Below are 24545 nucleotides of genomic sequence, written 5' to 3' on the forward strand. Positions count from 1 at the left end.
GATTAGTGATTTATTCCTATGAAATTTCTCTAACACAGTTTCCTGCATATCTGTTTAACAACATGCATCTGAATGTCACGGAAAGATCATGAGAAATGTTCTCAAAGCCACACCTGTAAGGTCTGACAGCCATACACATTCACTGACCCCCATTTCTATTGGTTCCTATACGGTTCTCAGGCCAAGTGCAACCAATTGCAAAGTCTGAGGCTGCATTCAGAAAGGGAGTTACTTCTGGTGGAAAGTTTAAAAGAGAAGTCTGTGTCCTGCTGTCTCTTAGCAGAAGCATCAATCAGCATGATCCCCATTGTCCTGGCCTCACTCCTCATTGCTAGTGGTAAGAAGAGCATCTGTTAAGTTATTGGTCGGCAGATAACTGTTTTTTTCTGTTGTTGATGAGTGAAGAAAGGATTTGCCATTATTTACTGAAGCAAAGATTAACAAATGCTGTTTTTGACTTTGGGAATCAGAGGTAAAAATGATGCCTATCAGTGTCTGATCCTCCTCCAGCCCTTGGGTGCGGCACCCCACCCATTCAGCCTTTGACTTCCCGCGTGGTCAATGGAGAGGATGCCAAGCCCCACAGCTGGCCCTGGCAGGTCTGCTAACATGCACACATCTGTCAGTGTTTTCTTGAGCACTTTCAGACCCTGTGGCTTCAGCATCTGGTTATTAGATTTCAGAGTTAGGGGCTGCTGAAACTCATGAAATGAACTTGTTTTCTTCTAAACTCCATTTACAAACTGAAAGCATCACAGCAACACTGAGGCATGCAGCGTGGGCTTTACGCTGTCACCTTCCTGTTCCAGATCTCCCTGCAGTATGAGAAGGATGGAGAATGGAGGCACACTTGTGGGGGAACTCTGATTGCTGCCAACTGGGTGATGACTGCTGCTCATTGCATCAAGTATGTGGAGCTGAGGACACAAACACAAACATACAAGAGCCACATCTATGCACTCAACCCCTCTGTGTCTTGTGCAATTGCGTGCAGCCACTCTGTACTTCATTTAATGACTAAATTGAACCCCAAAGGCCCTTGCGACCCTAACAAAACAGAAAAAACATGTTCTAAATTTCAAAGATTAACGTTCAAAATCGGAAACACCTCTGTTGCCATACAGTACAATTTGCCATTCCATTTTTATTCATTTTCAAGGGTAGAAGGGTCCCTGGGGAGGGGTTTTTATCAGAATCTTTTTTCTTTACAATATTTAACTGCATATTTTCTTTGACATCAACTGTCTTCCATCTCCTACAGCCCGACTTCTCCTACAGTGTGTTTGTAGGCAAACACAATCTGCTGGAGGATGAAGTTGGTTCCAAAGCCATTTTTCCAGAGAAGATTGTTGTCCACGAGAAATGGAACTCCCTTTTGGTGGCTTTAGGGTAACAAAAACACTGCAAAGCTATTATACACAGCAGTGCACAGAACACTGCAATCTGTGAGACAAGTTGACATAGCGAAATAAGACTGAAAAGAAACTGACTTTGTGAAACTACCTGTAAGCTGCAAATGAGCTGAAAGGTGTGTCTTATTTATCAAACCAACCAGCTCCAATCATCAGAAGCATTGCTTCAACCAATTAGACCAAATTTATAACATTTTTGAACAAACTAGCTATTTATCACCAGAATGGACACAGCAGATCTTATTCCAAAAACTATAAACGATTGTTTTGTTGTCTTACTCATCAATTTTATTGATGGAAAACACGTAAAAACAAGAAAATAATCAAGTCATATGCTAGCCTCTATTGCTCCAAAGAGATGATGTAAATGGCCGATCTCATTTAATCTGCTCCACTTTCTTCCAGTAACGACATTGCCCTGATTAAACTGTCCGAGCCTGTGACTTTGAGTGATCATGTGCAGCTGGCATGTATTCCACCTGCTGAGACTGTGCTGTCCAACCTCTACCCCTGCTACATCACTGGATGGGGCAGGTTGTACAGTAAGTTTGGGGCGCTTTCTTTTAGGTGTTCATCACAGGGCCAGTTTTCATCGACAGGATGAAACGGAGCAAAACAATAAAGTTGAAGTGTACAAACATCACTTTTTTTTAAATATAAGAAATGAAAAATTCATATAGAATCTAAAGAGCCTGAAAAATAAAACATTACAAGACAGCAGGTTGTCCAAATGTGGCAGATAGAGCAGGAAAGGCATCACATTCAGTGGCAACTTTGATGAATACTGAGCCATTTTCTCAGCTGTGACTTATACAAACTTGATGTACTTGATAGTAGTAGGAGTAGGTTACCATTTAGAGACTGCTTGACATTAAAAAGCAGCCTCACCAAACAAGCTTTAAAAAAAATAAAAAATAAAAAATAAGATTCTTGAAACGATGTTATAAAACAGCTTTGACATCAGACAGTCTATGTGAATAACGGCAATGACTCAACCTGTGTGTTTTAGCTGGAGGCCCCATTGCTGATAACCTGCAGCAGGCTTTGATGCCTGTGGCCGACCACGCCACCTGCTCCCAACCTGACTGGTGGGGTTTCATTGTCAGAACCAACATGGTGTGTGCCGGAGGTGATGGGATTGTGGCTGGATGCAATGTAAGTGTGTACCTTTGTGTGTCTGTGAGTGTGCTGAAGGAAGTATGAGCCTGCCATTTTTCCAGTCAGCAGTTTTCTTTCCTCTTATATGCCTGATCAATGCCTTAGTTTAAAGGCAAAGCAAGTCTTGTTTGTATTTCTGTACAAATTATGCAGTGGGTTTAACTGCAAATTTAAGTTTAGGTGAATTCATTATTTTATTGAACTGAACCTTTTATTTAGTTCAAATAAAGCCAGATGTTATTTGTCAGCTAAGGAAAACTATGACACCTTTGGCTATTTTTGATTTTCCAAACGATGTCTTGCAACGCTGCTCAAAACACAAACCCTCCTCCTCCCTGTCCAGGGTGACTCAGGCGGCCCGTTGAACTGTCAAAATGCTCAGGGTGTTTGGGAGGTCCACGGCATTGCCAGCTTTGTGTCGGGCCTTGGCTGCAACTTTGAGAAGAAGCCGACCGTCTTCACCAGAGTCTCTGCTTTCAATGGCTGGATCGATCAAGTAAAAAACCCACAAAACCCAAATTATATTATAAGACTGTGACAAAACTCTTTCTACTGTAAACTGCATAACGTTTCTCTCTTTTTGTACTTGCAGGTTATGATGAACAACTAAATTGTTATGTGAATAAACATACCCAAAAAAATGTATTGTCTTATGTTTGATCTTATTGTTCCCATTCAAGTCAGATTGCATTGTATGGCAATTCTCTTTGACGTGACCCTTTTTGAGTTTATGCCTTTTTTCCATTAAATCATTAGCATTAATTTAGCTTGTTTCAGCCTCAGGAAGCACTTAAACAACATCAACAACTGTCCAGCAGGTGTCATCAAACACTCATTTTGAAGAATTATTTCTGACAGATACACCCTCACTGTTCAAGGAAAAGGAGAATGTGCATTAAGTGAAAAACGTAAGCATATAGTACTCACATTTAAAAAAAAATGCTAATGCACTAAGTTGCTGGCCAAAAAAAAAATACAAGAGCCAAGAATAAAAACATGTGGAACGTTTTATGTGTGCCTTCTCATACTCTGATATTTAAAGGGCTTTTTGGAAACCCCTAATATATGCTTCTAAGCTCCTTATCATGGTTTGAAAATGAAGGTCAGCAAGAGGAGGTTGAGTTAAATGAATTTTGGCTTTTCCTCTCACCTCTCTGTGAACATAAATAAGACCAGGTAAAAATCGGTATTGCTTTGTGAATAGATGTGTACAATGGGAATTTTTCTGTGAATCCAGGCAATATTGCCTGGATGGGAATGTTAGCATTTGTATTTATGGTCAAACTGAGGGAGATGGACTGCGACAGAGTGTTTGTATGTGTCCCTTACATTTTTCAGCTATATGAGCTCATGTGATGACTCACACACCCAAAGGAACTTTTTCTGGAACATCTGCCTGTGGCCAATGATGACTGCACCATCAAGCTCCTGTGCAATTAACTCCACAAGGCTGCTTCTTCGCTAAAATCCCTTTACTTTATTGACAAAGCATATATTTCAGTATTAAGGCAAAACTAGAACTATGAAGTACAAATAATAACATGAAGAATGTGATTTATCCCAGTTGGACATTAATAGATGGCATGGACTTACTTAAAAAAGTATTATTTTAATATAATTTTAATAATTTTAATATAATCCAATGAATCCAATGGCGTCTAACAATAAGATGGATGCTCATGGATAGAAATGATACATCATAACAGATATTCATTAAAATTTTAACCACAATAAACCATAACAGCAGATATCACTCGTGTTATTTCGAGTTTAATTGCATCTTTTGCTCATTTAGAGCTACATTTAATTACATTTATTAAGTTTCTACATCACTGGCAGTTATTACATTGTCAGCCAGCACATTCATATTTAATCCAAACGATTCAGCCCTGGAACATGAACAGCAGTGAATGTGCCTCTTTGATTGATCTGCTGGACATGTTCCAGAGCAGAAACCTTTGTCTGAAACTGGTGGTGAGGAAGAGCATGGGGCCTAAAAGAAAGCTTTGTCTTTGCGTAGACCCCCTCCTCTCTGTCTTTCATACAATCACACACAGACACACAAACAGGCAGCAGAGTCCTCCACTCTGGGCTTCTGCTGAATACTAATCAGGAGACGATGGGGCAACAAGTTCGCAGCCTGCACAACAGCTACTCAGTTTAGTGTTTTTTTGTTTCACTTCGAAGAGAAAAGCTGCTTTGTAATGAAGCAGTGCTTGCACAAGTGATGTTTATCTTTAAACTCAATTGTTTCTTAAGATTTGTTAAAAAATCGGTTAAAAATTGTATTCTCTTATAGTTGACAAACTTTAAAACTGTATGAAAAAAAGTCATTGGTATTACTCTGGTGCAACTTAACCAACCTAAGTTGATTCACTGCAACATAACTTTGCTGCCACTTTATATTAAATTATAAAGTAATTCAGTCATTTATTTATTTTGCATGTGTTTATTTTTCCTTAATGTCATTTAAACCTAAAGCAGGCAAAAGAAAAAACGTTTTAAGAAAATGGGGGCTCAAAGTGTGTTTATTGGAAACAGGAGACAATTTAACTTCAATTGGATAAACGTTGTCCTTTGAGGCAAAAATTAAAAAGTCATCTTTGAAAGAAAAGGGAAAACTTTATTGGCACAGTCAATTCAAACATTTGAAAATGGATAAAAAATAGGTTAGAAGTTCTTGTGAAAATTAGTTTGATTTGTCTTTAGTTGTGTTTTTTTTTTTGTTCTGGTTTCAGTCTTTGTGGGTGTTTTTTTATGTCACAGTTTGACCTGGTTTCATTTGTTTCTATGTCCTTAGCTGTGTTCATTTAAGTTCATCACAATCAGTTTATTAGAATGACTTTTCAGTTCATGCTTATCAGGTTGCTTAGGTGGTTAGGCTCTGGGCGGATGGTCTCCTGCATGTTTGGGATAGGCTCTGACAACAGATGAATAAACACATGAACCTTCTGGTGGCAGAGGGTCAGACCTATGCAAAGCATCGCTCCTGTTCTTGGATGCGGAGAGAGACAACCACCCATGAATTTAAAGGCAAAATATGATTGTGAATGGTGGAGAAGAGAAGGTGGGAATCTAGCTGCTGCTTCAGAGTGAGGCATCTTCTTCATTGAAATTGCACCAAAGCATTTCCCATCATTAGATTGTTTAAATTCCTATTACAAGCCCAGTTTCCACCATTTTTAGATCCTATACACCGCGGCACCATATTGGTCATAAAAAAATTAACAAGTGTAGTATTTCAAACTAAAGCCACAAAATTAATCAGTACCACACAAGTGCCTGCATAAACTAAAAACTAAAAACATTGAAGAAGAAGATGACTAAAATGAGCATTCTTCAAGTTTTGTACCAAAGCATTTGTTCTGGAGTTGAAGCTGAAAGACATTTTGTTGTTTTGCAAAGAGGCTTTGAAGGAAAGTCTCCTTCAGTCTGTGTTTATTGCTGTTTATTTTTAGCAGCTCATCTCCCTCCTCTGCGCGTCTTTCATTGTATCGCTGCTTCCACAGCAGTAAAGGAGAGAGCCCTGGAGAGGGTTTTCCGAGAGTGCGGAGGTTTAAATAGATGCTCGGTAATGTGCTGGCTGGAGGAGGGACACAGCCGCACGCTGGAGTAGGGGGTAGGGGTGGATGAGCAGGGCTGGGCGGGACCATAAACAGCCACAGCGAGAGCAGCATCTCCACTCCGCCGGCCTGTCACCCGATCACTGCACAGGACCCGATCACAAGCCCAAAAGTGATGGAAGGGTTGGCCAAAGTGAAGGCATGGACTCCAAGGACAAAGCTTGCACTCTATTTGAAAACTAGTGTCGACTAATATTGGTTTTTGACATAATTTAGGAGCTGGGGGATAAAAGGAGTACAAAGTTCAAACTCTTGGAGACCAGACAGGAGACGCACAAAGAGGTAAGCAGCTGTATGTTTCTTTGAGGGGATCTGACACATGAGAGGGAGGCTGCACTCCACTGTAAGCTGATGCATTATTCACAGAGACTTTCTAAGTTAGAGGGCAGGCACACACTCCTTCACTCAGTGCTGCATTCCATGCATTTGCATTATTTGCATGCACAGGCCACACAATGGGCCAAGTCAGGGACACCATTGACAGGCAGTCATACAAGCTTATGCTGATCTGGAGCTGTGCACATCTCCAGTTTTAGACTTTAAGCTTCCCTATTTGCTTTAACAGACATGGATCACAGTCATTACATAATACTGGACTCCTCCTTTGGCCTCAGGGAGTTTTTTGTTGTGAGTGGGTAACATTTTGAAAACTCTAAAATTGACCTGCAAAAACCAAGTGAACATTTCAGTTATTAAACTTTGATGGTTTTTGAGTCTTTAGACCAAAAGAAATGTCTATTTCCAAAAGCATTTTTAATTTGATTTTAATATTCTTTCTGGAAGGCGTCCCAAAAGTACATATTTATGTAAATGGAATGTAAATTGGTAACTGATGAAGATATCTTCTTTTGCACCAGATTAGAAATAGTTGCTGTATTTCCTTTATTCTCTGTCTCTGCAATCTAGAACCCTACAGTTTCTTGCTTTTGCCATGCTTGTAATAAGAAGAGCAATGGGGTCACCTGGCTTTGGATGTCAGAGGTTTTGCCTCATATGTTGCAGTGTCACAAGAGAGACTTTATCAGCAGTAACCACAGTGAGTGATCATACAGCCTGCAGTCCTCACACCAGTGTCCTGGGAGCAACTGTCTCCCACAAGCGTGGACCAACTTCAAGATTGGAGTGCAGATCAAATGCATCACTGCCACCTACCCCAGCTAAGCTATCCATCTTTGTTTGGCTTCGTCAAAAAAAGTCCATAAAGGCATAAATAACTTCGGAATGAGTTCTCAACCACAGGGAAGGGCTTGGATTGCTTTAGTATGGCTTTCAGATAAGGAGTGCAGGAAATATGTGGTCTTGTTCGAAATGGATTAGAGGGAAGGGAGAGTGGCAAAGCAAAGAGGAGATGAGCTAGGTTTCCCACTGATAAGATCTGAGCAAAAAGAAGTTTTCACTTCCCATCTTATGGCAATATTCTCAGCACTTGCTGATGAGGAGTTTCACTTCATCAACTCCTTTTTAAAATGAGGCAAAAACTTACTTTATTCCCGCATGTTTGCCTGACACTAATTTGCTAAATGGGCATTCAGAACACTTGCACCAAATGCTCAGTGGCATCTCTTTTATCAGTTTAATAACTTTCTCACTCTTTTCATAAAAAGAAAGAAAATTAGAAAGAAACGTGACACACAAACTGCAGTATAAACGTCTCTGTTTGGTTTGTTTGCACTGCAGTTCTCTACTATGGCATTCCATTTGTGCCGAAGAAATGTTTATGTATTTTTGGTCTACTGTCCATGTAATTTATCAGGTCTATTTTTTATGCCATACTCTACAAGTTGCAGATTACTTTATTTTTCTTCTCAAGTCTTCCAGTATTCTGACTACATTTAATGTGTACTTCTCCTATTTAACCCAGTGTATTTGCCAATGGAATGTAATTTTAGCCTTTCAAAAAAATGCTTAAGAATACTGTTTTTGGCTCTGTACAAATTGTGTTGTGCTTAATTTAAAGTAGCTGCGAAATTAAGCACCTCATGTGGAGAAAATGATCTTTACTGTGCTGATCTCATCAGAGAGCGCACAGTGACCACCCGAAAGGCTGGTTAACTGGCTGAGTGTGCCGTAGGCATGTGTGCATGTAGGAAAACTAAACTGACAGTTTAATTTTTCTTTTCAGTGAGAAGCTGCAAAATCGAGGAAAGTTGGTCGCGGTTGGGAGCGCACGTCAGACCCACATTTGAAGTCTGATGTGGCCGCTCCGGACGCCACTGCCCAATCAAGCATGGAGCATGATCTGAGGATGGGTCTGTCTTTTTGGACCATTGCGGCCATTGTTTGCAACTCAGCAGTCGGCGTCCTCATCGTCATTCTGTTTGTGATCCTCTACAAAGCCTGCAAGGTGCCTTCCCACCAAGATAAAGTGCCAGTTTTTGTTCCAAGGCTGGATCAGAAGAAGGCTGAACAGAAGTACATGCTGGCTGCAGCTTGATTAAGAAATGATAAATTATGTTTTGGCAAAATCCAACTTAATCTACTGAGATTGAAGAATTTGGAGGGAAAGCTGAGTGAGCACCTGCTTAGAATAGCTGTTATTATGTTAACACCTGTGCAGTACTTGAGGGAGTTCTGAGAAAGACAGCACAAAAAGATCAAAACATAAAAAAATGAGGAAGACATATATATACGTGACAACACAGAGGCACACAACACTTGACAAACCAGTAAACTAAGAGCATCGAGATTTGTAGCAAGACTAACTACAACAGCCATGCCCAATCCTCTTATCTCTGCTGTGCGTCGCTGGGACTGTCCATCTGTCAGTCTCTTCCACTGCTCCACACTTTTTCATCCCTCCATGTTTGACAGCTGGCTCCTTATGAGGGAGAAACAACAAAGAGTTTAAGTAAGTGGAATACAGAAGTCCTAGCGGGTAGAGCTTTCGTTTAGTCACTACTAAATGAGGAAAAATTCATATATTATTTCAAAGCTGATGAACAGTAAACTTTATTTTCTGCTACCAGATTCCACTAAGTACAGCAAGTACACAGCAGGACATCCAGCAGGCTAAGAGAAGCAGGAGTCCAAAGGAAGACAGATGGAAATAAAGTCACATTTTTTATTAAATTAAATTAATCAAGTGCAAAGAAAAGAAATAGAGGAGAAATTTGCTCTGTTTTACAGTTTTTTCTATACAAAAGGGAACACCCGTTCAACTCCAAACACATTTAAAAGTAAAAAAAATACATACAAAACCCAATTTTTTTGTGTGCCTCTGTCTTATGAGTTCACCTTAAATGAAGGCCGAACTAGGTATCTATTCTATCTGTCTTCATATTTCCAAGTGCATTTAGTGTTTTTTGTAGGGAAATTTCTGCTGTATTTACAAAAAAGGCAAAACATGTAGTGAAATATGACTTTGCTATGTGAGCCAGAAGTTAATTTGTAAACCATAAAGGGCAATGTCTTTGTGTTTTCACCAAAGAAACATATCTGTAGAAGTTTTACTTTGGTATCACATCCTGTCTGTTCACCACTTTATCTGTGGAGCAGCTACAGCTTTCTGCCTAAGCCCTGGTTGTATAAAAAAAGTTCCACAGTTTGAACGTGGGACTTTCGTCTGTCATAATTTAGCTGAATTAGAGAAATCCAACAGACCAAATAGCAACTTTTTTTCCGGCAGTCCTTTATCTGCATTGTTGTTCTGCTTGGTCTTGACTCTGTTCTGTAAAGTCAGGCAATAAACTCTTTACCAGACATGTTGCCCTTTCTGTGTGTGCATCATCGTATGTTGAGCTAATCAATACTGAACACACTGACTGCTGCTGTGACCCACTTCCTGTTTGTTAATCTACCACAAGCGCTGTAATCCTTATCTTGTAACTAGATTCCAACATGGGTATATGCTGTAACGGTCGTAGTGTAATCTTTCCAGGCCAGTGCTTACACTCTATCCATATCAAATGGTAACTTTTTGTGGTAAAAGGCAGTTCTGCATTTCTTTTTATTTGAAATGTTGAAATAAATTAAAAAACAGAAGTGCAGCATAACTAGAATTAGAACCATGTCTTTACACTTGTTGGTGGAATATTTATATCTAGCCATTGGGTTGTCTTGATTCAATGGCTGACTTGTCTTTCAGTTAAAGCTACCTTGAACTAAATGACTAATAACTTTCTATTCAATGAGATTTGCTTTCCTAGTTCATGAATAAATAAGATACTGGTGTGAGTATAAAACTATACGAAGCATAAATATTATTAATTTCTCTGAATATATTACATGAGTTATCCAATTCTAACTGATTCAGATCAATAATGTTTCTGGTTTAAACAGGAACTTGATTTTTCGTATTTACCACATTTCTCTCCTGCCATTAAGCTAAACTGAAAAAACTGAGATTTTCACGTCTTTAGTCACAAGTATAACAGGATTTTGTGTTTATGGGATTAAATTTGTGTTAGAAAAAGGTCAAATAAAAGTGTCTTGACTTTATGGCAAGGGTGGAAAGACACAAAATCCTTTTCTTTCTTTTTTTTAAAGTGAGTTCTTAAATGCATATTTTAAAGTGCAGCAAAAAAAGTGGATTACTGGACCATGTCTTGAGTTTTAAAAATTTTTCATTAGGACAACAAAGTTTTCTAAAAAAACGTTTTCTTTTTTTTACTGCAGTTACCAAAACCAACCCAGCTTCTTGGGCCTGCAGTTTTCTCCATACCAATTTAGGGCAGAAACAGAAAATCGTGATATAAATCTTTGTTTGTGAAGACAGGTCTGCTCGGAATTGAAGAAATTCTTTATTGACTCAGTTTGTCAATAAACAACGTTACTTTTAAATCAATCTGCTTTCTTGATCTTTGCACTTCCACACACTCCTCCACATACGGTATAATCTTAACTTCACCTCTAAACTCTGTTGAACTTTATTTGGAAGAACATTTTGCACAGCAGCAAATTCTCCTTTCATTTCAGCAAAAACAGATGTGGGAAAAGCTCTCTACATTTAACAAGGCATTGCATAACACATAAAGCATATATTGCAGATAGAGATTACTAATAAATGTTTGAGTGACGAGTAATCTGCAGCTCCATCTGCACCGCTGGAGGGTTGCATAACCCTTGTCAGGTTGTACATCAATCATCAGTGATATTTGTGGCTTTGCATGTTGTCACTGAGGGATCAACATATCTGAAAATAAGGCAAAATGTATTTTTAATCCTAAAAAAGCGAGGACAGCATTAGTGGCTTCCAACACAGCCTTGTTATTTTGACTCATTGTAATTATCAAAGACATCAATGTCACTATATTGTTTTACATTTATGCGTGTAACAGACATAATGGATTGTATTCACTTCTTCCTGACTGTTCTATAATAATATGAATAATTAATGACAAAATGCTGATCAGACATAATCATGTTTTCACAGCTGGACTTCAGTCACCAAACTTCTCTAAATTTGCATATGCATGCACACAAACATCAAATCACTTTTGATAGCCTTGTAACCCTGATATTGGAATAACAGCGGCACAGCCCTTCTTGCTCAGCAGGAATTTTTTTGTCAACAGACTTTTAATTAAAGAACGAAACAAGCTGAGATGATGTGGTGATGACAAACTCATCAGTATGCAAGACATGCCAAAAACTACAGAAGGTGTTGACTGCTGTGGAAGAAGCAAAAAACAAAACAAACATCATTTTAGTAGATTTATAAAATTACACTGTTATTTAAAGAAATTATAAGATTTAAGTTTTTTATATAAAATAAACTACAAGACCCAACATTTGTCAAAGACTGTTAATGATTTACCTTGAACCGATTAGATTCAGCAGAATTAAGAATACTCTAAGCATACCTCATTGATTTTTCTATTCCATTTTTTTTAAAGCAGCTGCCTTCTTGGCTGTCTATGGTCAATGCTACACTGTCACCTGCTGGTTGAGCCTGCAAAAAGTTCTTTCTCATGCTTGAAAGCGGCTATGAAACCAAAAACTGTCACATTTCTGTGCTGCAAACATCCCACTGCTGCTATCTGCTGGTAAGATTAAGTATTGGCAAAATCCACTGAGAAATAAAAATGTCAGCTTCTTATCGATGAGCCTTTTATATTAAAAAGTCAGGTAATAATCGCAGTGACTTAATAAATCTGATTCGAAATGTTGCTTCAGAATTTAGAATTTCCTTGATTAAAAAAATGTTTCAGGTCCTCAAATTTAATAAAGTGACATTGAGAGAATCACATGACATATTCAAATCTAAAATCAATGTACAGCTTTTCTCAAAGCTGAAATATTTAATAAAATCCTTCATCTTTACATGAAAAATACTGGTGACTGAAAAATAAAGCTAATAAACACTTCTGAGGCTTCGTTGTTGGATGAAGTTGACTTGCTTATGCAAACACACTTGGGTTAAATTTGGAAAGCTTTTGCTTCAGACCTGCAGTAGCTCAAGGGAGGATCTGAAATTTGATTCTCAATATTAACTTTTAGTGTAAGCCTAACTGTTTTGCCATTTTACCTTCCTAAAAATGAACAAAGAAATATTTGATTATATATAAAAAAGGTTGGTCTGAGAGTCTGTTTCTGTCTAAATGATATGTGCATCTCCTTTACTATTTAAAATGTATTCTAATAATTTTGCTTTCCGATTAGTAATGTGAATATGTACTTTTTTTATTTAGATGTTGTCCAAAGTGCTTTATTAAAAAGCTGCTGTGAATTTAAAAAATACAAAGATCAAAAACCTGAAAAACGAAACAAAAATTGACAATTTGAAACAAAAACAATATTACTGACATCAGACAAGTCTGATATGAAATTATTTTTTGGCATGCTTTTTACTGCAAAAGCAATAAAACATGCCAAAAGAAAGCAAAAAACAAACCCTAAAAAAACATGCAAAAACACTATTAAAAATGCAAACATGCAAAACATAATTTTTTTTGCAGGACTGTAACAAAGCTGCAAAACCACGAAAACATAAAAAAATAAAATACTTAAAAATAAAAAAAATAACCCCCCCCCCCCCCCCCCCCCCCCCCCCTTGGCACCATGTCTTGGGATCCCCCACCCGGAAGTGGGTGGTGGAGTCTTCGTCATCCAACTGCTCACACCACAGCCGACATACTGTCTGCTGGGATGTAGCTCATAACTGGAGAAACTGGAATATTGTCCCGAATCTGCGCACAAATACTGAGCTTTTTTTGACGTTGGGAATCTTAGCTTCTCCAGAAGAGGCAGGAAGACGCGCGTCACCACAATGATGGAGGAAATAGACAGATTCCAAGTGCCGAGTGCGGTGCAGGAGGCGGAGATGCAGTCTGAGATGCAGCCGCTGGTAAGGAGCATGTGTCGGCTTTTGACCATCCGGAGAATATCGTGCCAATGCGTTTGGCTTTGTTTTCTTGGTGGACGTTTAAGCAGATGGATGAGGCGGATGAGGCCTCCCTTCACGCTGCGTTTTAATTCATCCGTCACCTGCAGAGGAGAACACTGTCTGATGCAGTAAGTTCAACTGCCAGCCGAATTCAGGGCTGGGAGGCTGATTTGAACGCGTCAAAATGCGTCTGCTCGTAAAAAAAAACCGCGTTGGAGTCTCTGTAGCGCATGCAGCGTCCGCCTGCTGCGCAGCATCCGTCATGTCTGCGTAAACAAGCATCCCATCCCGACTCTGCCCTCTCATCCGCTGCATCCACGCTCCAAGCCGCTGCGTCTGCCGACGGCCCTTTAACGGGGATCTGTGTCAGACTTTGCTTTTGAGTCTGCGCGTTTATAACCTATGAAACTTGGCGGGGCGCTCCGTGGCCTGCACCGGCGGCCTCTGCTGCCCCGCTGTCGAAGCCTGATGAGGAGGAGCATCCTCTGTTTTTCAGCATCCTTCTCATCATGACTTACTTGTAAGGCCCTCTACCCCCTTATCCCCCTCTACTGAACAGAGACATGGAGGATGTCTCACCCAGGGCCTTCAGTCTGCCCACCCTCTGAAGAAAAAAACAACAAAAAACGGTCAAATTAAAATGAAATCAAAACCTCGTCCTGCAAGATTGATATTTATTCATTCTTTATTCACAGCAACCAGACCATACATTATATTATGCAGACAGACAGGCATGAATTATTAATAGCTGTCTCTATAATGTCATTTGTGCTCATCCTTCTGTCCATGTTTGTCTCCAGGACCCGGCTGCTTCCACTGCTTCCGAGGCTCACTCAGTCACCAGGGAGGGGGAGCCTGTTACCATCAACTATAAGCTCTCTCCGTTGCAGAGGAAAATAGGTAAGAGCCACACTATTTAGTGATGTCTGTACAGGAACATCCAGTAGTAGAGACGTTAAATCACCTCTTTTAATGCCTTCTCTCCATTTATACAAGTCAGTCAAAATGAGTCAATGAATATTTTACAAAATTGGAGTCAAGCTGCAAGGCAACAAACAAACTTAGAAAGCTAGTTTAAACAAAAGAAATGACTTAATAGAAACTCGTGTTAGCTCACCTTTGCATGAATAGTTTGCGTGATTGAATGAAATATTTCACACTACTTGGTTTGAAGGCATAAGTATGCGTGTGTGAACAATATTTGTATTGTGTACATGTTGACAAGTGAACGTTTTTGGAGCCAACAGGTATGTTTATAACATTTGAGTGTGTTTGTGGACAGGCCCCGCCCTTATAGACTTGTATTACATCTGAACCTCACTGTTATGATTATAACCATCCAGAAACTTGTTGCTTTATGCTGCTTCATGGTTTTACCACCCCTTTCTATAATCACCCTTCTCTTCCCCCCTCTCTAACATTTCCTTTTCCGTCCGGTCCAACACAAAATATTTGCAAAAATGACTAAAATGAATAAAGTTTGGCCTCGATTACAAAAGGGGTTTAATTAAGATTAATAACCCCTGTTTTTAAAGTAAAATATGTCCAACACATGAGGCCTTCAGCTCTCATCTGTTTGCCCAGCTGTTGGACAGGACAAGTAAAAAAAAAAAAAAGTTGAAATGTACTTTAAATGTGTTGGCCTTTGTCTCTTTATTTCATTAACAAAGGTCGCAAGACAGCATGGTTGTTTGAACGCTAATTTTATATCTGCAAAGTTGAATGAATACTCTTTCTATGTATTGTTTGTGACATGTAATGAACATCTTTGATTAAACCTTAAAGGTACTTTTTGTGTGGGTACAACCACAACAGTAATGCATGCTCTGATGTCCTGCAGAGAAACAAAGAGAGCTGGCCAGAACGGGCTCACTGAAGAACTGCAACACTGTAGGGAGTCCAGTAAACCAGCAGCCTAAGAAGAACAATGTTATGGCCAGAACACGGTAAGGAGCAAAAAAGTTTGGTTGGGAATTTTTTTTTAATGCTAAATGTTTGTGAGTAACTCTGGATATTGATAGATTTACATGCATTAGTCCTGCAGTGACATAAAGTTTGTTTACTTCTGAATTCACATGTGTATTTTTGCAGAGCAATTAAAACATTTTAGAAATGTTATTGACAGTTGTCATACTGTTGTCTGCCTGGTTGTGTGTACACCAATAAAACTTTGAAATAGTTTTACTGATTGTTTGAGTGACTCAGAGATGGGAAGTTCACTTCTTATGTCGGAGCTCAGCTATGAATTTAGGTCCATCTCTGTTTTTTCTCATCATCTCCACCAGACGGGCTCTTCCTGTTTTATGAATCAATCTCCTCACTCACTCATGTCTTTACTTCCCCTGTGTGCAGGTTGGTAGTGCCCAATAAAGGCTATTCCTCTTTAGACCAGAGTCCAGATGAAAAGCCTTTGGTGGCCTTAGATACAGACAGGTAAGCACACAGACACACACACACACTTTTCTTTTATAGACATATTAAACATTAGCAACTTCAATCAAATAACCTAGAGGTTTATGATAGTTTGTGCTTTGTGTTGCAGTGATGATGATTTTGACATGTCGAGATACTCATCATCAGGGTACTCATCTGCTGAGGTGAGATGTTTTTTGTCTATTCTTTATCAAGTCTAAACGCTTGTTGAGAGTTTATTTGTTAATGAACTTCATGTTGCAGCTTCAACATTTAAAATGTTGCTAAACCATGTTCCTGATGTGAGACCAAACGCTTTGTGCACCTTATCCAGCTTCCATCTGATGGTGCCTCCTTTTAAATTTAGCTTGATGGTAGATCAAAGCAGTTGACATGTTTCTCTTACATTTTATTGTTGCAACGATTCAAAGCAAACATTTTCAAAGAATGCTAAGCGTTCTGCCTCGAGAGAAACAGAAAAAAAGAAGAGCTGCCCATTTAAAATGCCTCTGCACAGCTTGACACACCTTCAGTCCCCTGTGGTCCTGCTGCTAAATTCATCATCTCCAGCAGTGCTATTCCAGCCGATTGTTTATCAGCAAAGAAACCTTTCATTTGTATGTCACAGAGATTATTTAAAGCTCTAGATACAGAAAAGCAAAACAACATTTTAAAGATAGCTTCATTTTCTGGGATTCAATTAAAATGAACCCTTTGTATTGGTTAATAAAAAAACAGTCATTTAGGTGGGGAAACCAAAATGTTGTCCCTTTTGTTCCCAAGTCTTACATTTTTTAGGCTTCCAGTTTCCTCTCCTTTTCATCTCTTAACCTTTCATCAAAATCCATTTGGAAAAAAATATGGAAAACGTTTACTTTAAATTTTAAGAGATGTATAATGCAGGACATTGTTGCTTAAAAGTCTGAAGCCTGCTGCTCTGAACCAAAATGTAAACCCACAGTGTAAACAGAAGTTTGATTGACAATTAAAATGTTTCCTGAAATTAAAAAAAATGAAAAACATGCATCCTTTTCTAGAACATAGTTTCTGCAGAGCGACAGTTGATTTATATAAATTTGCCTCTGAGTTTGGTGTGGAGTAAACCCACCTCTGTCCCATCATTCATCTGTTTTCATGTTCTCCCACTAGGTTACAACCCCTGGCACCACCAGCCTAACATTACTGGTGCAAACAAAAATGACAAGCAATATTGTAGATATCCAGCCGTACAGTTTTGAACCAGATACCAGCTCAGACAAAGAAAACTAAGATGTACGCGGATCTATTTGTCTGCAAGTGGATCCATCAGAATGGAGCAGAGCAAGGATCTTGTGACTTGCCGTAATAACTTGTACCTCAAACTTACAAGCTTTTTCAAAAGCCATTTATTTGTACGTTCCTGATTCAAAACAAAAATACAATTTGAATCTTAATTTTTATTATATATCCTCCATCATAAAAAAAAGCCACAAGAATATGTTAAAAACACAGTTTTCCAAATAACGGGTCTTTAAAATGTACTGGTTTTATGATGCAAATTGTAAACGTTTTGGTTTAGTAGAATAAAATCTCTTAAATTAAGTATGTTTTTCTTTCTTCTTCAGCAAATCAATCAGGATCTGAACATACAGCTGCTGAAAGATGGTTACCGTCTAGACGAAATCCCCGATGACGAAGACCTGGATCTGATCCCGCCCAAATCAGTCAATCCCACCTGCATGTGCTGTCAGGCAGCCTCCTCCACCACCTGCCAAATCCAGTAACCCCTTCTCTGGCCTTCTGAGTCTTGCCCCTCCCATACATTAAGACCCCCACCTTCATCCAGCCGTGAGTTCTTAATGCCACTTTGGTGGCAATGGTGAGGCATTGGTAGAATTTTGTCATGAGAGGAAAGCGCTATGGTGATGACAAAGAGTGAAATGAACAAACAGGTTTTAAACATAAGAGGAGGAGCCAGAAGGAGAATGATCAAAAAGTATTCAAAGAAATCCTCAAAGTGGTGGATTCCTCCTATGGTAGGACGGACACTCCGGTTAGAGAGCTCCTCACTGTTGGAATGATGTGACACTACACTCTGGTATAATAGATGACAAATTAAAAGAAAAAAGGTCAGATGATGCTGTGAAGTGATTTCTTTTGTCCTAAAGAGTAACAAACTTAACAACTGATGATTCAGATAGTCTGCTTATTTGTCAGTGATTTGCATTTTACTAGTTTTCTTTAATTTTTTCAAACCTGGAGGAAATCCGAGGGGTTGTATGTTTGGACGCTCGGACTTGCAGAATCAAAAACAGAGGATTTCTGGTGTTGATTGTATTGGTAGCGGCTGAGGTGCAGCTCAGAGCTGCTTAATAACACCTTCAAACCTGTGTTTCTGTGCCTCACTGGCTTGGAGATGTTCATTACAGTTTTCATGGACGAATGTAGGAAGCTGAGAAGCAAACTGCGTGAAGAGCATGGGATGAGGGAATATATGGCGTAAAGTAGGTTTTTGCACATTTGCTTTCACACTACTGTTGTGGCACTAGCTCAGCCTTGGTTAGTTCAAATTTGCACATTTTGTTTTTAATTTGTTCAGTTCTGGTTGTTTTCCTGGTCAGCAGCAACAGTGGCTTATCCGATAAGGACTGTGTTAAAAGGGAAGACTTCATACTCTTGAACAGGTTTTTGCACATGCTCACATCATCCCTAAGTAATGAAAACCAAAGGAATAGAAACTTTAAATAGATCCACTGCAGCTTATTAAGTTAAAACCTCGCTTTCATCCCCATTTAGCGTCACAATCACTAATGCTGCATATTACGACAGGAGCACATAACAAGTACAGGCACCCAGACAGCTGTCTTTTCTTGCACACAAATGCATGCACAGACCTACACGTCCAAAAATAAGGTTGCCTCTTTTGATGGGACAGAATCCCTTTTTGTAATCTCGGTATAAGCATTATTAACTTGGATGACCTCTAATCCCACATTTACAAGCCTCTCTCTTCCCTGAATCAATTATTTGCTATTAGAGTATGCCTTAATTACACAGAAGTTTAAGAATGAAAATGTGTATTTGTTGCCATGTTTGTTTTACTTGAAGAGAATTTACTGTCATTGATTTTTTTTTAACATGTACTCACAAGTGAGTTAGTTTTCTTTTATTTTATAGATTTTCTTGTATTGTAAACACTCCCATTATAGTATTTAACAATGTTATTGTTATGTGCAGTGTATGAAAACCAGAAATAAACTAAATTGCAAATGGAAATCCTCTCTCTCTCTCTCTTTGCTGCAGGGGGTTTGCAGCGATACCGTGACAATTAAATAAATTAAATAAAATAAAAAATAATAATAAATGAGTCAAAAGAATGCTCAGTAAGAAATAAAAGTTCTTTTATTGTTAAAACCATGAGCAGTAATTGTTACACAGCGCTCTGTATTGCATCAACTTGGGAGATTGCATCATCAGTCCCTGATTGCAGCAGAGTTGCATCAAAAACAAGGATTTCCACCTGAAAGGCACCAGCTTTTAATCACAGTTATAAATAAAGACAGAAAAAATAATTAGCAAGCCAATAAATGCAGTATCTCTTTATTTGGAGGACTGAATTAATAACATGGCGAGTATAAAAAAGAGAACTTTCTGACAACACTGCATATGGCTCCTGTAGTGAACTAACGAGAAAACCTCAATTATACTAGTAATATGTACAAAATTATTAGGAGAAAAATTGAATTACAGAAGAAATACAAACAAGCGTGCTACATATTGGAATAAAACTAAAGCAAAATAAGGATGAGGGCTGTCCTCAACATGCTACAGCAAAGAAAAAGAAGTACTGTTGCGTGACTCTTTGTTTCGGGACATGTGCCTTTGTGTCACCACATGGGGGCGTAGTGTGGCTTGGCATGGCCACATGCGGAATGGGTTGTGAAATGCAGTCCTCACACAAACAAAACCTGTTTACAGCATACAGCAACTGGCACCATCAGTACTGAAGGCAATTGTTGATCTGCTATTCATCAAGCCAAAAGAAGCTAGCCATCAACTTGTGGGAGGCTTTACCCTGTTGTGTTGTCCTGCACAATTCAAGTCAGACAAGAAAAAAGCAAAACAAAAGAGAGCTGAAGTGGTTTTCTATGACAATGGCTCACATGTTGTTAAAGAGATGTAGATGTATAAAGGTGCATGTATGTATCCTTTTATGAAAATATTTTATTCTAAATATAACAAACGCACCGGTATAACTAAAGCCTCAAAGCACACATTACTAAAGATTCTTTCTGTTGCCATTAAAACAAATTTTCTATATTATAGCTTCTCTTATTTTCTAATAGCACTTAACTATGATATACTCAGCAAGTATATCTGATATATCTACATTGTAATACTGTCTTATTCTTTAATGGTCCTGAACTAAAGAAAAGTCATTAAAAAAGTCTCTACAATATTTAACCTTTTTTTAAAGGACTATTTGCACATATTTCCCAGTGCACTTGGTATAAAGTTCCTTGTAGGATTATGTAGGTATTTTAGATCTTTGCATCTTTAAATGCAGCATGGTGCAAAATGAACATGTGCAGCATTTGGAAAAGCAATAGTGTAGATGCACAGGAATGCCCTTCGAAAGAGAGATTCCTTTAGAAAAAGTTGCACATTACAAATCGAACAAGGCAAGACAGCTAGGCTTTTTCTGACAATCCCTGCACAACCCTTAATAAATATGAATTACATGGAGGAACAAGATGGTGAGTTCTTAATTTGACTACAGTCAGGCTCGACGTATGTGCGTCTCCTGCTGCACGATTCCATGTGTGATGAAAGAACTCCCTGATCTGCGCCCTGGCTGGATGATCTCTCCGACTTGACAGCATTTATGAAAAGGTATGCGCACCATGCATGTGGCTGTGTGCACCTCAGTATCTACTGTGTAGTGTTATGCAAGTATGAAAGGGTGTGCACGTTTCACACTCCGGAGGGGCTTTGGTCACCAGAATCAGAGGAGGACATAGAGACAGAGCAGCGGCGTCTCTTGGCCACGCTGGGGCCCTGAAGCATGCTGGGATGGAAGCCGGCATGTCGCCGGGCGTGTTTCGTCAGGTGGTCGCTCCTCATAAAGCACTTGTCGCACAGTGGACAGGTGAAGCGCTTCTCGCCGGTGTGTGTGCGGAAGTGTCGGGTCAGCTCGTCGGACCTGGAGAACTTTTTACCACAGTCTGGCCAGGTACACTTGAAGGGCCGCTCACCTGAGAAAACACAGATATTGTTTATGAACACTCCGATTATTGTGAGACTAACCACTTATCTGCTAACTCTGTTTCATGTTCTCAATCTCAGCAGCTAAATTCAAACCACATCAATACAAAACCAAATCAGAAGACCTTTTGGACGATAAGTGTGGGAAAAAAAATTAAATTTCTTTATAAAATATTTCAGGGTTGTTGTTCACTTCAGGAATGAGGTAATCTCTTGCATGACCTCTTGCGGTTGTTAGTGGTATTGCACGTCAATGCACACGATGTCATTGCAATTATGGCTGTACTATGATCCCCATTATAAAAGAAAGAGTTGTCCCAAGTTTAGGATGCATTGAGTGTAAAAATTCAGAACATAAAGACTGAACAAGCAAAAAATAAAGACAAAAAAGTAAATCCTGTAACACATTTTACTGAATACTTTTAATAGTCAGGTGGTATTGCTGTACTGGAGTGGTCATAGATTATCACTATTATATAGCACCCATTTTCTAAAATTGCATAATGTCAATTATTAACTAAGCAAAGATTTACAGTGAAAAAAAATAAGCGGAAGAAACTGGGAATAAAAAAACCACAACAGATGCAAATGTTTTTCTCTGTTAAGTATGAAAGTTTGACTCCGATTTAGTCATATTTTTCTAGACAGCATGTTAGTTTTAAAACGGAACAAAGTGTGAGGTAGAAGAAAAACACCAAAAACTTCCAAAAAAAGGCACGATGCCCCACCCATCTCTTCCTGCACGTGTTCTTCTGGACCACATGTCTCCTCTTGTTTACGACTCGAAAGGGGGAGGTGGGAGGGCGTGACGTATGAGGAAACGGCGGCGCGCGGTTGGTTATTTTCAGATGGAACATGTGGGGGGACAACAGTGTCGCAGTGACCTACCTGTGTGAATCATTAACGATTAAAAACGGAGGTAACTTCCAATTGCTTCCAAAGCTGCGTTTATTCCAAAATAATCCGGAAATATAGTACACCGATCTCGAGCGCTCTGGAACAAGATGTACCGAGGGTCGTGGGTGATGTGTCACACCCCCGCAGCTTTCCATGCATCACGTTTGAGCAGCAGCACGCCGTGTTCCCACAACTTCTGCTGCATGTCAACGCGGTTAAAAAAAACGCATTTATCACTCATGTCAGAGCTTGAGTCCGGCCCAACCCGGTTCGGAAAAAGGCCCCCACCGGCAGGTGAATTCGCGGGACTGCGCTTCCAATAACACGTTATAGTACTTGAGGGAACATTTAGTCCCGTAGGCCCTGGGGCTACAGTACACAACCCACGCGGGGACTAGCGTGACTTTATAGAACAAATACCGCCTAAAACTTTACTGTTTGGTTTAACTTCATGTCTGTAATTCATGTTCTTTTTTGTATTAACGTGACGCAGGACAGTCCGGGGTTAAGCTAGCAGAACCCACAGTTGGAGTGACGCAGCGCAGTTTTGCTGTCGTCAACAGAACCGAGCCTGTGAGTTTCGTAGGCGTGTCCGCCGGCGGAAAACTTACCGGTGTGGACCCTTAGGTGGGCTTTGAGGTGCGACGACTTCCCGTAAACCTTCCCGCAGCCGTCAAAGGGACAGCAGTGTCTCTTCTCCGGGGACGCTTGTCTCCCCACCACCCGGCTTCGTGGCTGTTTGAGTACCGGAGGTCTGTCCTCGCCGCTCAGGCGGCAGCTGCCCCGCTCCTCCTCCTGCTGGGTGCCCGCTCTTTCGCCGGCGCTGACACCCCCGCTGATAGAGTCGGGGCTGCATTTCTTTAAGTCCAGTAAAATCATCGCCACCATCAGCAAAGTCCTGTTCTCCTGGGTGTCTTTCAGCACGTCCTCTGTCCTCTCCAGAGGACGAGCTGGCACGCAGTCTGCTGAGACATCCGACATCATTGCCGTAGATGATCCCACCACAAACTGTCTCTTTATCAACCCAAAAGTCTGAAGAGAAAACCGGTCAAAATTGTGGACTGGGGTCCTCTGGAACATCCACGTGTCCTCTCGAATGCGTCTGTCCTGCGCGTTTTCTAGCTAAGGATGCTGGGCGGATAAAGACCGCCTCAGGAAAGATAACCGCCGTTGTCGTTGCCCGGCTTTTCCCTCCTTCTGGGTGATATTTGTAAACGGCGGATCAATAACGGTCTGACGAGCGGTTGGTGCGGGTCTATGTCGCCTCCTGCGCGCTCTCATTCATGCGTCAACTTGTCCTATTTAGTTGCGAACAGCAGTTCTCTCAACTCCAAGAAACTATTTCGCGGAATCCCATGGTGTCATAATTAAACCGAGCTGTGATTGGCTGTGAGGAAACGTGACTCGTCTCTCAGAATTGCCTTTTTCATTAGAGTGAGTGACGTGACGCTTAACCAATCACAGGGAACCAAACCGAGGGTACATTTCTGAACATCATGTGCCAAACGGAAGTCATCATAGCGAATTATGTGTGCATTTTTGCAAGCAAAAATCACACGGCAAAATGAACAACTTTTTGTGAATAAATAAATACAGAGTATAAATTAATTTCGATAATCACACATGATTCCCCATTAACTAACGCCCTCATAAAATAAGTTTATAGCCAAGTGACATCTAATTAGTGCATAGGTTTATTTCAATAATGTATTTTATACATAGAAAGCTTAACATTTATGGAGTGATAAACTGGTTTCTACTATATAATACAAACATATAACAAAATGTAAGATGTGTATCTTGAAAATAATAATAATAAAAAAATCATCACTGAACCATCCATCAATTTTCTGAACCCGCTTAGTCGCTTTTGGTGGTCACAGGATTGCTGGAGCCTATCCCAGCTACTGGTGGGTCAAGGCTCGGCAGTGTCTCACAGGGCCATTCAATCACACACTCTCACAATCACACCAAGGGACATTTTAAGGTAAACAATAAACCTATGAAGCAAGTTTTTGGACTGTGGACGGAAGCTAAAGTGCTACACATAGACAAGGAGAACATATAAACTCCACACAGAAACAACCCAGCAGGGATTTCAACCCAGCAGGGCTAACCACTAGACCACCGTGCTGCCCTAAACATCTATGTCCAATTAAAAATATTAAAGTATGATTAGTTTATCTTTAGAAATAACAACATAAATCACAATAATACATAAACAGTTATATACATGACATACTGAATCTCACAGTAACAAACACTGAAAAACAATGTTAACAATGTTTCAAATATTTTTTTGAATTTGCAGTTTCCTGTTTTTGTTGATCCATACTATGACATGCACTGTTATTTTTTTGTTGTTTTTTTTTGGATAGCAGGAGGGCAGGTCTTACTTTGTCCTAGTTTCACAACCTGATCTTAAATTAGCACAGCTCTCATCTTTACTTGAAGCTACACTTGAACTTTGCACCC

General features: G+C 39.7%; 3 protein-coding genes and 1 long non-coding RNA gene across 5 annotated transcripts; 3 read left to right on the plus strand and 1 right to left on the minus strand.

The window, feature by feature from the left end:
- Window positions 1–216: 216 nt before the first annotated feature.
- On the plus strand, window positions 217–3213 carry LOC101165737 (chymotrypsin-like elastase family member 2A). Of its 2 annotated transcripts, none has more exons than XM_004072467.4 (8): window positions 217–337; window positions 511–599; window positions 810–911; window positions 1262–1389; window positions 1818–1954; window positions 2422–2567; window positions 2914–3066; window positions 3163–3213. In XM_004072467.4, the coding sequence occupies exons 1-8, from the start codon at window positions 298–300 to the stop codon at window positions 3178–3180; spliced, it is 813 nt and encodes a 270-aa protein (XP_004072515.1). In that variant the 5' UTR covers window positions 217–297; the 3' UTR covers window positions 3181–3213. The 2 variants fall into 2 exon arrangements, with proteins under 2 accessions (XP_004072515.1, XP_011477604.1); XM_011479302.1 differs by having other exon boundaries at window positions 296–337; window positions 810–907.
- A 2923-nt stretch (window positions 3214–6136) lies between these two features.
- Window positions 6137–10972, plus strand: LOC105354754. The gene is made up of 2 exons (XR_909312.3): window positions 6137–6475; window positions 8316–10972. It is a non-coding gene; the product is annotated as an uncharacterized LOC105354754 (long non-coding RNA).
- Window positions 10973–13210: 2238 nt separating this feature from the next.
- LOC101166139 (protein FAM219A) lies at window positions 13211–19184 on the plus strand. Its single transcript, XM_004072468.4, has 6 exons — window positions 13211–13478; window positions 14318–14417; window positions 15358–15463; window positions 15870–15950; window positions 16060–16114; window positions 17534–19184. Exons 1-6 carry the CDS (start codon window positions 13401–13403, stop codon window positions 17690–17692), a joined length of 579 nt encoding a protein of 192 aa, XP_004072516.1. The 5' UTR covers window positions 13211–13400; the 3' UTR covers window positions 17693–19184.
- Window positions 19185–19292: 108 nt separating this feature from the next.
- Window positions 19293–23424, minus strand: klf9 (Kruppel like factor 9). The gene is made up of 2 exons (XM_004072471.4): window positions 22682–23424; window positions 19293–21163 (listed from the first exon to the last, which is right to left on the minus strand). The coding sequence occupies exons 1-2, from the start codon at window positions 23148–23150 to the stop codon at window positions 20883–20885; spliced, it is 750 nt and encodes a 249-aa protein (XP_004072519.1). The 5' UTR covers window positions 23151–23424; the 3' UTR covers window positions 19293–20882.
- Window positions 23425–24545: the final 1121 nt, after the last annotated feature.

The sequence above is a fragment of the Oryzias latipes genome, chromosome 9 (assembly GCF_002234675.1).
Source record: "Oryzias latipes chromosome 9, ASM223467v1".
NCBI classification, from domain to species: domain Eukaryota; kingdom Metazoa; phylum Chordata; class Actinopteri; order Beloniformes; family Adrianichthyidae; genus Oryzias; species Oryzias latipes.